At 44.2% G+C, this 13,948-nt stretch overlaps 1 protein-coding gene and 1 long non-coding RNA gene across 3 annotated transcripts in view; both read right to left on the minus strand.

Annotated features, from left to right (window-relative positions):
- The window catches only part of LOC116706404 (uncharacterized), a 10,916-nt gene extending 2,618 nt beyond the window's left edge, over positions 1-8,298 (minus strand). Inside the window, exon 1 of the long non-coding RNA XR_004336224.1 lies at positions 8,254-8,298. This is a non-coding gene — a long non-coding RNA (uncharacterized LOC116706404). The remainder of the gene's footprint in view (positions 1-8,253) is intronic.
- The window catches only part of flrt2 (fibronectin leucine rich transmembrane protein 2), a 62,976-nt gene continuing 49,356 nt past the window's right edge, over positions 329-13,948 (minus strand). Inside the window, exons 1-2 of one of the 2 annotated variants that reach the window (XM_032543221.1) lie at positions 7,642-8,247; positions 329-5,164 (exon numbers count right to left, since the gene is read on the minus strand). In XM_032543221.1, coding sequence (XP_032399112.1) covers positions 2,737-4,716 — 1,980 coding nt within the window. In that variant the 5' untranslated portion in view covers positions 4,717-5,164; positions 7,642-8,247 and the 3' untranslated portion in view covers positions 329-2,736. Of the gene's footprint in view, positions 5,165-7,641; positions 8,248-13,948 lie in introns of those variants that run through there. The other variant, XM_032543222.1, reaches the window with a different exon arrangement.

Below are 13,948 nucleotides of genomic sequence, written 5' to 3' on the forward strand. Positions count from 1 at the left end.
CTGGCACATAAGCACTACAACTTGTACAATGTTGATCATTTTGTTGGTAGACGGCGCAATCCATTTTGTCTAGAATTTGTTTTTGCTTAAATGTTGTGCAATGCAGGGTGAAAATTAACGGAAACACCTTAAAAAACAATTTGATATACCAATTTGATTGCAAAACAGAATGTGAAATCATTACGCACAGGTTTTTCTTCACTTTAAAGCCGCTGGATGGAAATATGCTTTCACCAGCTTTATTTGGAGTTTTTTTTACAAAACTTCCGATAATTTGATTGACAAGTGGATGGAAACTTAGCTGATGTTTAGAATTACTATATGTCTGGGTTGAACAGATTTTCAACACTGCATGGGGCTGTGGAAGTCTGCGCAGCACCTTTAATATAAAGTCCAGGGGATAATGATCGGAGCTATTGCTGGAATTACCGTTAGTTGCAGCTACTTTATTTTATCTTTTTTTTTTTCAGATATCCCGACGGCAGGAGGTAAATCCTCTCAGAGATAATCACGACATTCTGAAATAACTTGATTCCAAGCCCTTTAAAAAAAACACTTCACTTCAAATGCTTGGCCCAGTTTGTGTCGATTCTCTACCGTGTACAGTATGTCCGAGCAGCTGAATCCGTGCGCCTCGCAAAGAGTTAACACGCTCGCTCTCCCAGCGTGAGCTCCATGCAGCCAAGTGAAAATAAGGCCTACATACTTTTCTCCCTTTTTTGGTCGAGGATTATGAGGAGAGCGGGGGAAAAAGAGGTAGGGGGAAAGGGGGCCGCAGGGGTCGAGGGTGGGAAATCTTTAAGCTTGGCCCCTCAAAAAAAAATCTTGTCAAATCAAATAGTCTTCTTAAGAAGTGCATAATGAAGACCTCTCACTGGCACCTCGCACGCAAAGAGCTGCCACCACAGCCTGCGAGCTGAAGGGAAAAGTGTTTTAATGGAGCCCGTGCAGGGATCAAAAGTGCAAAGACAGACAGGGAGAGAAAGACAGAAAATGAGGGTAGATAGGGTTGCGTATCGTCGTCACTCTCATCATCGTCATCATCATTCCAGGGATTAATGGTGTGAAGTGAGCAGGTGCATTGTTCAGGCGAGCCAAGCATAAACGAAGTAGACAGTTCCTTAAATGTACACAAAAGGGGTAAATGATGAGACGCTAGATGAGCTGCTCAGTCACAGGCGCTCAGCATTGTGAGGATGATGGGCGGAGCGCGATCCCATTGTTGTAATTTCCTAATTTATCAAAACGCCTAATGAACGCCGGGACAAGGTTGAAATAAGTGGGTGTATAATTATCATTTGTGTGCGTGTGTGCTTTCTCAAAATCCCTCTCCACACACACACACACACACACACACACACACACACACACACACACACACTACATGATAGACCACAGTTGTGAAAATCCATATCATTTAGCCACCAAACACGGAAAACACTGTTAGTTTTAAATGATTCCACATCATTAAGTAGCTCGATGAGCAATAATACTCCAAACATTGCTGTTTGAGCATGAGTAATGTTGTCTGGGTAATGGACTCCAGGGGAATGGTGGAGGTAAAGTGATCCATGCGGCTCCCACCCCCCCCCCCCCCCTTTGTCTTGGCCTGTCTTGCCCTCTGTTCCTCTGTCTCTGTCCCACCCACGGCGGTGAGGGAAACTGCCCTCTTGTGGCCTTACTTGCCAAAACAGGGTGTGTGTGTGTATATGTGGAGGGGGGGGGCAGAACCAATTAGGGAATTTCTTCAAAAAGGATCTGCAAGTCTCAGCACGGCCATGCACCTCACCTCAGGGACAATAATCCTTTGTACCCTTTTTAAACCCATGTTAATAATTACACCTCGCTGGCAAAACACACACAAATGTGCTGAAAACGACACATCCTTTTTTTTTTTTTACAGAGTTTTCCTAATAAAAGTGTCTTTTGACTAAGCCCACCTTTGCGCCACTGTAAACAAGTCGAACAAAGATGCTTTTAGCGTATAGGCACTTTTGGGAAATCTCAGCCCAGGCTTTGCGGCAGCACCGATGACATTCTCCTGACACCCACAATCCCTTGCATCCATGCGATCACCACCTCTGCTCATTTCCTGCCTCTTTTCCATCAATAAGAAAGTGCACTTCAGTTCTTTTTTTTTTTTTTTTTAAACATACCACCGAACCAGTGCTATATTTCAACAGCGCTCCAATCAGCAGTGTTTGGATTTCCCCCTGTGCTGTGTTGTCTTTACTACTGTTCTGTTGTACCGGGGCGGGTTTGCAGTGTTTCAAAGAGTAAAAGAAAATAAAAAATAAACAGGCCTTTATTTTTTGCTTCTGTGGTTAGCAAAAGATCCCAGCCCTGTGAGCGCCCCAACATTTCCAAGGCTGACAGCATCCGTCGGAAGCTACACCCAGGGTGCCGTGATTGTACAAATCCGTGTTCATGTACAGTACTGACCATTAAAACAACGTTCAAAACCCTGCTGGTTATAAAAAAAAAGAAACATCTCTTTTCCTAAGAATAAAAAAGATAGCAGAGAATCCCACATTATTATCCACAGTATAAATTACATCGTAGACAGAACTTGGAAATATATATAGTACAGTTATATTTCACTAGAATTTCTATGTTTTTTGTGGTCTTCACAAACGGTATGTGTGTGGGTGTATGTATTATGCACTTTCAAGCGTTTCTGGTGTGTGTGTGTGTGTGTATTTGCGTGTGAATGCGGCTGTACTATTTGCTGCTGCATCACGTGTGGCAGAACTCTGTACTGGGCACGTTGCTGCTCTTGCAGTAGGCTATGCTGTTGTTACTGAGGTGACAGTCTCTAAATCCGATGCCCCCGTTGGGTGTGTAGATGGGCTGAATGCGGAAATCTCCCTTGAGCAGCTGCTCATTGTTCAGCGCCACTATCTGGAAACTGGTCTCGGTCATCTCCAGAATGGAGTTATCCTTCTTGGTTCCAGCCTCGCCGTAGTCGTCTTTTCTCCTGCCCCGGTTGTATTTCCACTTGGTCGAGGCCGACCGGCTCTTCCTGTGCATGTGCCAGCAGAACAGGCTGAGCAGCGTTAACAGGATGATGAGCACCGCCCCGCCTATGATCGCAGCCATGAGCAGCGTGGAGTTGATGCTCTCATGAGGAGCTTGCTCACCCGGAACCTTGGTAGACACAACAGCTTTGGTCCTGGCCTCGGAGCATATAGTATCCTCTCCGGGCCTGTAGGAATTGAGGGTGTCCAGCACATGCACGCAGATCCGATACACAGATCGGGGCTCCAGGTTGGTGAGGCTAATATGCCGACGGTCCCCGCTAACCGTCCTCTCCCTCATTCCTTCGTTTATTTGGCTTTGGCCCCTTTTGACCCAAGTTACCTTGTAGGCCGTGACGGTGAAATAGGAAGCCCAGCTCACTTCTATGCTGGTAGAGTTGACCACGGGGAAAGAGATCTGAAGGGGGTCCTCGTAAGGAGGCAGGGGCCCAGGGGGGTTGTTATGGATTGGGGGTAAGGGAGGGGAGGGTGAGTCAAAGAAGTACGGGATGGATGTGGTGATGAGGGTGGAGATCATGGTGGTAATGGCGGTGGTTGTGGGCGGGGGAGAGGGTGTGGAGCGGAGGGTGGGCCAGGGTGGCTGGTCGGCGTCGACCGGGCACTCTATGATTTCCAGCGTGAGCTCTCGGATTGCCATGCCGCGCACCATGTCCGGACTCAGGCACACAAACCCTCGGGCGTTGATGGAGGAGGGCAAGGACTTGAGCCACACCACCACCCACTTTACAGCGCAATCACAACGCCAGGGGTTGTTCCGCACTATGAGATGCTTGAGGCTCGATAGGCCATCGAACACGCCCTGGGTGAGAGTCTGAAGCTGGTTGCTGGAGACATCCAGTTTTTCCAGCCGGTTTAGCTCAGCAAAGGCTGCCACGGGAATCTGGTCGATCTGGTTCTCCTGCAGGCTCAATTTGACGAGTGACTGGCTGGGTAGGAGGGGAGGGGGGAAGGTGAGGGAGTTGCGGGCCAGGGCCAGCTCACGGAGGGTCGCCAGTTCCTGGAAGGTCCCTGGTGCGATGCCCTCATCTGTGAGCAGGTTCCCGTCCAGCAGGAGGCGCTGCAGGCGGGTCACATTCTGAAAGGCCTCCTCTGCGATGTGAGCGATGCGGTTCTCGTCCAACCGCAGCTCTTTTAAGTCCTCGGGAAGGCCAATGGGAACGCTGCTTAAGTGGTTCTTGGTGAGGAAGAGGAGTTTGAGGCTCACCGCCTCCCTGAAGGCACCTTCTTCCACCCCCACTGTGGAGATGGAGTTATCATCGAGGTGCAGCTCCTCCAGTTGAGTCAGCTGGGCCAGGGCTGCCTTGGAGATGGTTTGGATATTGTTCTCCTGGAGATGCAGGACCCTGGTGTTTTTGGGTAGATTTATGGGGAACTCGTCCAACTGGTTGCCGTACAGATACACAGTCTCCACTGTGGCCACATTGTGAAGTTCCACAGGGAAGCCAGCATTGTTTATCTGGTTGTTGTGTAAGAAGAGGACCTTGAAACCCTCCTGTATCCCCAGAGGCACTGATGTCAGGCTGCGTTCGTTGCAGTACACAAACGGTTTGTCACAACGACACTCCTCCGGGCAAGAGGCACCCGGGCTGAATTGCATTTGGAGGCTCAGGATAACAGTCAACCAAAATTGCAAGAATGATGCCCAATCTTTATTCCAAGGTCCAGCCAGAAACTCCATAGTGGAAAAACAAAACAGGAAAAGAAAAACCAACAATAAGAAAAAAAAATTGGAGGGGAAATAAAGAAATGTGAAAATCAGGAAGGCAATGACGTAATATATCCACCAAAAAGCAGAACCACGAAAAGTCCAACTAGGAGAGTTCGGTAATGATGTAGTTAGCTGAAAAAGGAGAAGGAAGCCGTGGGAGTAATCCTGTAAATGCTAGTCCTCAGTTGAAGAGTGACGGTCTCATTAGTGGTAGCCGGTCCTCTGACTGACTCCATCCATGCTGAGACATCAGACCGTGGCAGGACTCTTCACTCGCTGCTCCACGCAGAGCTCAGCCAGGGCCAATTTGAAGCCACGCAGTAGAGAGCCACCGCAGGCTCCACTCGCCTGTTCGTCACACACTGCTGGTCCCCGACCAGGGTAGAGTCCAAGGGGGGTGACATTTGGATTCAGAGATCTGTGGGAAAACAAAGAAATGCTGGATTAGTATATTTAGGGGTGGCCTGTTTCTTGGAAAAAAGGGCCCTCTCTTCTTATTCCTCCCCTCTATGACTCTGTATTTGAAATACAAACACACACACACACACAGACACACACACACACACACACACACACACACACACCACCTGTCTTTCCATCTTTCTACCACTCTCTTCCCCCCCAAACAAAAAGACAGTCACAAAACATACCGTTCACTGCTGATGTCAAATTTATGCTCTGTCTATTAAAAAAAAAAAAGGTCAAGCCATCTGATAAATATTCAGAACAGCTCTTGCACATCCGGTTTCACAGACATAAAGAAGGCTTTTATCCCTTCCGCTCTATCAAAGGAGGGAATAGAGCTCTGCAACGACACACACACACACACACACACACTCACAAATTCACCGAGTTCTGAGCAACATCAACGCTGCTTCATGGAAAACATGCTAAAAAAAAAGACACACGGCTAATGAAGACATCAATTCTTTGTGTGCCAACATGGATGCACAAGACATTTCCTGAAAAAAAAAAAACGGAACACAAGACAAGTGACGTCTTTTTTTACCTGTCTGCTTAAGCAGAAGTTGCGCGCAGAGACCCAGGAGCAAACACACAAGTGCTTACAGTAAACAGAGGTGTTTGTCTTGCCCGTTGCCTAAGGAGGAGCTCGTTGTTACGTGTAGGCCTGAACACACCATCACCAAACTAAAGATGTGAGGCTGTGAGGAGTGGAATTACGAAACAAAAGAGGAGCAATCGAGAGACCCTGCGGATCAGCTCCTCCTCTCGCTAGAGTGACATACACGAGCTGTCAAATAAAATGGGATTGGAAAATAATTTAGTCCCTTCACCTGCAATAAACGATCGATGCAGGCTATTCTTCAGCATGGAGAGGCCTGTACTAAAGCACCAAGGCCATTGGATTACAGTAGACCCCTAGATCCATTATTCAAGTTTTTTTGATTCTCAAAGTTTGTTCTCTCCCCCCCCCCCCCCCCCCCAACACACATGATTGAAAGATACTGCCTGTCATCGGTGGCTTTTAGCTTAACTGAAGCTCCACCCTCAGTCAATGTTGGATGACACAATAATGGGAACGATGGGTTAAATGTTAAGCACAGGAATGGCCACAAGCATTCAAGGAGCAGGAGTAGCCAGTTAGCCACACTATTCAGAAAATGACATATATATGTATATATATATTTTTTTTTTTAGATTTTCACATTATGTCTAGCTGGCATGACAGGGAACTATATTTCATACATTGTCAAATAATAATGTAAAGGACATCCACCTATTTGCCTTTGTCACCCTGCTTCTTCACCTCCCCTGTGCTGTTTTGTTTGTTGACGACATGGAGCCTGCCATGGGCTCCTCCTGGCAGAGATGGAAAGAGACAATCCTTTGACACACATCTGTGATCTACTTTTCAAAATTGAGAGAGCTAAATTTAATCAAATAAGCTTGGGGGGGTAAGCAACCACATGAGGCGATAAAACGTGCTGCCACAGCAGCAGAATCAACAGCAGAAGGCAGCAGCATCAAGATTATTATAGCTGCATGCATCAAATGTCACCAAGAAATCAAACAACAGCTCAAAGAGACACACAACACCAAGTTGGTCTTCACAACAGCAACCTTGATAAACCGTGGACATGGATAGATTAAAAAAGGGGACCGTGATAGACTACCTCCCCCTTCTTTTCTTTCTTTTTGATTTCATTTCCAGCCAAGAGAGCCCAGTTTCTCCCCCACCAGATGAACGCTGTGATATCTGGCCAGAACAATCGGATTAGAACTAGGATTTAGCGACAGAAATGCAATTAAAAGTTTAAAATGGATCGGGTTTTCAATAAGAGGCGGATCAGACGTACTTCAAAGCCTGACCAGTGAACGCTGTTCATTTGAATGGATTATTTCAAAGGGGGGTAATTGAAGGAATTAAAAACCGTGCAATGCATTCAGAGTGAAAGAAGCCCTTAAAAAAAGACATATATATTAAAGTCAAGTTTTTTTGTTTGTTTTTTCTCCCGGATGGGAAATGTGGAGCGGTGCGCCTTGTAGTGCAGTAATCTTTAAAACTCGATGGAACATGTAATTAGCCAAACCAACAAATAAACTGGCCAACCATTTTCATTAATTAAAAAAATAAAAGTCAACGGGAATTGGTGGATTGATGTCAGCGTATGACTGTCTTTGATGGCAGGACGCTTGGAGCTTATAAATTACATCGGTGAAAACATATGTTTGGATCGGATTGTAGGTGCTTGGTTTTATATATATATATATATATATATATATATATATATATATATATATATATATATATATGTTCCGTATTTTAAAGGTAATTAGGAATATAATCTGGAAAAAGAAAGATTGTTATAGCGTGTTTCCCTCTACATTTCTCTCCAACTATGTCCCGGTTTTATCGAGAAACATCCACTGTACCTTTGGCGAGCCTTTATCCATTACAACAACCTTCTGCCGCGTTCAACTTTTCCCCGTTCTCCGAGCCGCTGTTCTTCATGCGGTCCTGCTGTGTGCCCGTGCGTAAAGCTCCGTTCGGTAACGCTGGTGCGAGTCGGTTCCGATGAGCAGCGTGAACCCGGCGAGGCTAAGAAACAGCATATTTGCCTTCATGGGGTCCCCCCCCCCCTCCTCTCCTTGGCTCGGTTGTGGCTGCGCGTCCGTCCGCACCGCTGTCCGCACTTTTTAATTTAATTTTTTTTTATTCTTTTGGTGGTGTTGTTTCCCCAGCTCCCGGGCGCTCCACAACGCAGCTCCTCTCCGCTTTTAACTCGAAGAGAACGGTGGCAGGGTGATCGCAGCGCCCACCTCTCCCCTTCCACAGTCTGGCCGAACGGTGAGGACGCACTCGCCGAAGTGTCCGCCCCGGGCCATGGCCAGCTGCGTCCGCCCGGTGCGCTGTCTGAGTGGGGGAGAGACCGAGCTCAAACTTGCCTTTTTAGTATATACAGTACGCAGCTCAGAGCCGGACTCCCAGCGAGTTGTTTTCTTAGATGGATTCAGTTGATAGTGCGACGTGTGTACTCTGCTTACCACTCTCTCTCTCTCTCTCTCTCTCTCTCTCTCTCTCTCTCTCTCTCTCTCTCTCTCTCTCTCCCTCCCTCCCTCCTGTACCTCCTCCTCAGAATAAAGAATGCATCTCCTCCAGCAGCTCCGTGATGGCTTTAAGCCACAGATCCTCCCTGCTGCTGCCCTCACACTGCAGAAAATAGTTTGTCTCTCAACACACTCTGCATGCTTTTCGCCGGCCCATACCTTCTAGGTCCGAGCTTTCATTTGCATTTGAATCCGAAGGTTGTTGTAATGGATAGAGGCTCGCCAAATGTACAGCGGACGTTTCTCGACGACCCAGGACATAGTTGGAGAGACATGTAGAGGGGAAACACAGCCATATCGATCTTTTCAGATTAACATAACATATGTTTTCACCGATGTATCTTAGATCACAAAATCCAGGAATACGCCTCGAAGTCACACTCTTAATAAATACAAAAAAATCACTACAGGACAGAGTCCTTAAAATCCTCCCAGCTATTTACAGCGATAATAACTGGGGTCGCAAAGAATACCTGGAGGACCTTATTATCCATATTTTCTTGGAATATTTCAGGCCTTGCTGTAAGATGTTTTTAAAGACCACTAACCTTTTTTATTTTATTATTTTTTAATTACAGCGGGATAATTAGCCCCGAGTGGAATGCACAGTCTCATCTTTACTCCCCCTATACTTCCTTTCCGGTGATTTGAGAAGCATGTAGACAGCCAAAGTCATTTCATCTGACCACCACACTCTCCGAGCTAATACTGATTCAGCAGTGCACTCCTGCCCGGCCCACACTTCTTCCAGTCGCTCACGCGCACCACGGCCACGCGCGCAAACGGACACGTTTGCCACTCGTCGCAGGCCTCGCTATCTCTTTGGACAACTCAGTCCTTTTCACACCGAATCTAACACGCGCACACACACACACGCACACACACACGCACACACCCACAGACACACACTTATTAGCTTTTGTTGAAATGCCACTAAAGTTAGACTGCAGCCTGGTCTAACTTTACAAACGTACAAATTAAATTTGGGACTCTTTAGCAATAAAACACGCTTTTTGCCCAATTTACTACAATCTGATTTTTGACCATGTTAGCAAACTTTGGATAGATGTTGCAGTATAACTGATATCTACAAAGAGCCTGGGTCTGACCGAGGTTTCTTCCTGAAAGGAGTTTTTCCTCACCACTGCTTGCTCTTGGGGGAATTACTGGAACTGCTGGGTCCTTGTAAAGGTCTAGACCTTCTCGATCTGTAATGGGTCTTGAGATAACTCTTGTTATGAATTGACACTATAAATAAAATTTAATTGAAATGAATATTATGAAAATCTATTTGTGTATTTTATAACTTGTATTCCACTTGTGTGACACCACTATCCCGCAATTGAGGCCACTGTTGCTGATGTTCAATAAAAACAGTCTTGATTTAAAATTCACCTTTGCTCAGATATGAGCCTGGTTAAATCTCTGGTGTCGGTTTTCGCCTTGTGTACTCACTAGCGATATAAGTCACAAGTTGTATCACTATACCATATTATATGGATTTCTTGGGGACGGATGTGATATTTGCTGATATCGATACGATTTTGATTGTATTCAGGGGCCTGCGATTGATATGAGACCATATCATATGCCCATTACATTTATATCATCTCACAAACACAACTAAAAACTAATTTGACCAGTTTATCACTGAGCTCCTTCATACATTTAAATGAAAAGCAACACATTCTGTTAAGTAAAAATCTGAAACAGAATTGGAATTTCAAAATAAAGGCGCATCTTAAAGATGATGATTTGCAACGATATTGGACTGTGGAAAATTGATTGAATCAATATATCGATTTAGATCAATGGAATGTATGTGCTTTTAAACAAAACGAATGCATGTTTTCGTGTGTTATTTTGTGGTGATAGGATGTGGATTCGTGGTACCAAGTGACAACACCATGTGGCTAATGTTGCAAAGCCAGACTAATAGCTTCCATTAGCTAGCTAGTTTCTACTTTTCGAGTGAACTACAAACTTAACATCGCAATAGTTTCTCTCAAATGTTGAATGTTATGTGAGGTCAGACAGCTCAGAGTCAATCTTATGTGGACATTCTGCGGTCTCCCAGCAACGCTTGCTATCAAATGTCAGCCATCGTTTGCCATGGGAAATGCCACCCAGAGATTTGAAGACACAAAAAACTGTTTAACCCTCTTGTGATAGAAAAAATCTGTACAATAGCCACAGTAACATATAGATGCATATTCCCTCACACAGGAAAAGGCATGCAAATTACTTACAGAAGAGAGGACTCACATTTCAGTTTGCCCTAATGAAAAAAAAATACTAAAGCTGTCATGTTCTGTGTTTCCCATGTTTATAACTAAAGCCCGGGTCAGAAAGGCACACAGCAGTCACATGATCCCCACGGGTCAGCAGGTGCACGTTTTTGCCTTTGATCTGCGCTTTCCGTTGCCAAACGGTATTAATGTAGCTCTTTGACTCCTGGTGACCCACGTCCACATGGATAACTCGTGGAAACGATCCAAAAAAAATGGTGTGGCTCCCGCTCAAAAATCACCAATGTCATTTTGTCCAATCAGGCGGGCCAGAGCGCGTGCCATTGAAGTCTTCTGATGCGTCCACTCACCATGAGATGACGGGGCTGTTCCCAGTGTTTGCCTTTCATGTTTCATTTTGGCTGCCACGTCCCCGAGATGGACGGCTGCTGTGAGGCCCAGTCCACAACGTTTAATTCCTTCATAAATCAAGCTTCTGTGCGCGTCATGAATTATTGATTGAGTGAATTTAGAGGAAACGGCCTATTTTTATTTTCTCCTTGATGGACATGTTTTGCAGTAATGCGCTCTTTTCCTGGCCGGTGCAGCATTATGGGATGTCTCTTTCTGGCATGCAAATAGGGATGAAATGACAGACACTTAAATAGGCGATAGAAGGCTCACGCTATTATCCAGCATGTTAATATGATTTTGTTCATTGTTGTCTTGCAAAATAACTGAGCCGGAGTTAGATGGCAAATAATGTGATTACATTAGATAGAAAAAAGACTTTACATTTTGAATAAAAGTTGACTTAATTTAACCCTCATGTTGTCCTCGGGTCAAAATGACCTGTTTTCCTATATTAATGTTCTTTTTAACTACCCAATTATCCAAAATAACATGAGTGATTCCACATAACGTTCTTTTGCAAGTAAAAATCTCTGCTTTCATTAATGTCTTATTAATTTTTATAGCATTTAAAAAAAAAATTGAAGTGGTTTTGAAATAGTGTTAAATAAAAGTTGACACATTCCAGTCTGTGACTATCCATCAACATACATTTCTTTAATTTTAGTCTAAGTAATTCCTAATTTCTGCTTTTCTAACTTAAACAATAGGTATAATTTCCTATAAATGAGGTTTATTGACCATATTTTCCAAAAATAAATGTAAAACTAGTTAATAATTTAGTGTAACGCAGTGTTGAAAACACTGAAAGAAAGTGTCAAAAGGGACAAAAACATAAGAAAAAGTGTAAAAGGTTCAACAAAAGTGCTGATTTAAAAAAAAAAAAAATCAAAAATTTTGATGGGAAGACAACATGAGGGTTAAGATAAAAAAAATGTATATTGGGATTTTTTTGTCTGGTAGCCTTGCTCTTAAGTTCAGTAAGGATAAGTGAAAGTTAGTAACTTTTATTATATATGCAGTATATACATTTCTTTCCGCATTTGTTGATATTTTCATAATTAGCTTTTTTTGTTTTTAGCTCTTATTGTGTAACAGATATGTTCTCCCTTTGGTGTAGGTTGTGTGGGGGGAACTTGTTAAACAAAAGTTGTAATGTACAACTTGTGAGTGCAACATAACAACAAAGAAACTGTCACTATATCCCAACATTAGGTAATCTGTGAAAAACAATACGTTCCCCTGCCACCCCACCTTACCTGGCCCCCAGAAAGTGTGCCTAGCTTTGAAGCCAAATTTAATGTAGCGGCCATCTGTGTCAGTCACGGGATGCTTTGGGGCCCAAAAAGTCTTTTAACCCATAGACTGACATGGCCAAAGAGACATCTGAAAACAGTTGTTGGGCATCCCCGCCACTGCAAAATGACTTGTTTCACCTTTAGAACTTGGTCTGATAAATAACATTGATCACTCCGGTCCAATAACATTTGGAAAATCTAGAGGAGCTGCAAGATTACAATCATTTAATCCCCATTCAAGTTGGTGGAGTGCTTATGGGCCTCACAGTGCCAAAGCGGTGCCTACCAACCTACCAACCGGGACATTTTATATTCAGAAGTTTAATGCTTTTGGCTTCCTGTGTCACTGAGAAACTCTCATAGGAAAGAACAGGGCTCCGCCTCCAACGCTGTATCCAGGTTTTACTGTACATTCATGCATTTTTCAGCCAAACAGTACCCTAAATGCTTCTGAAAAACATTTGAGGCGTGAAATAGGCAATGCAGTGACAGAGTCGCGATTTGTATTTGATCAGTGACACGGTTTAAATCGCAGTTCACGAGCAGTCTTTGACACTCGCAGACTCCTTGGCTCTGATTGGTTGTTTCTTTCTGGTGAGGCGGGATCTTGCAAATGGAATTAGGAGCAGCAGGACTAGGCAGAGGACCATGCCTTTTCCCACAGATTATCTGTCTCATGTGCTAATGTCAGGATAATGACTGTCCGCAAATATGACAAAAGCTGCTTTTTTTTATATAAAAGTGAACTGTAGCTTTAAGTTCTGTGTTAGTCTACACCCTCTCTGGAATCTCAAAGTGGAATTTCCCTTTCTCTGCCTTGCCCAGAAACCTTCCCAGAGTTTTGGTGTGGCGTATTTACTCTGCACGCTTGTGTACCTTGATAAAAGTGCAGATACTCATGACCCCCCGAGCACATCAAAGCCTGCTATGTCCATCTGCTCCTGTTTGGGCCCCAAACTGTGTTAAAGGAGGGAGGAAGAGGGGGATAAAGTCCACACAGTTATGCAGATATGTTTATCCCTAGGTAATATTCATTCTAGTCCCCCGGAGACACCATTAGCTTATCACATTTCTCCCTGCTTGCATGTACATCTGGACACTGAAAGGCACTTCAAAGGTGCCAACAACATCAGTTTGTTTTTTAAAAAAAATACTCCCACAAGTATTGGCATGGATCGTTGAAAGAATTACATATTGCGATATATTGCGATTCCCAGAAGCCGTGACATGAGCAGGACCTCCCCCTGGAGATTGCAGCGGTTTAAAGAAAAATATGCTGATTATGTTGAGAGCGCATGATCAATGCATTCATTAATTTCTTAGGCGATGTAATTATATATTACTCCCACGTCGATTATCAATCTACAGGCAACTAATGTCCCAGCATGGCTCCCAGAAGAGAGTGGCGCATCTTCACAGCTGAGGAAACTAGTGAGCCAACACCATACTGTATATTTTACTTGAGGAATGTGCTGAGAGGACACAAGGGAGTCAGAGGAGTGCAACAACTCCTGAGCCACTCTGGACTAAAACTAGTTTTTTCTTCCACTCTAGGATTTTTTTTTTTAATTCTCTGTTTCTGTTCAAAGATATTGACGGACGCGGAAAAAAATGCAGTTCAAAAAGAGCAAATAAAACATTTTGTAAGAAGACATCAATAATTAGACTAAAGCAACAGACACACACACACACACA

The sequence above is a fragment of the Etheostoma spectabile genome, chromosome 18, assembly GCF_008692095.1.
Source record: "Etheostoma spectabile isolate EspeVRDwgs_2016 chromosome 18, UIUC_Espe_1.0, whole genome shotgun sequence".
NCBI classification, from domain to species: Eukaryota; Metazoa; Chordata; class Actinopteri; order Perciformes; family Percidae; genus Etheostoma; species Etheostoma spectabile.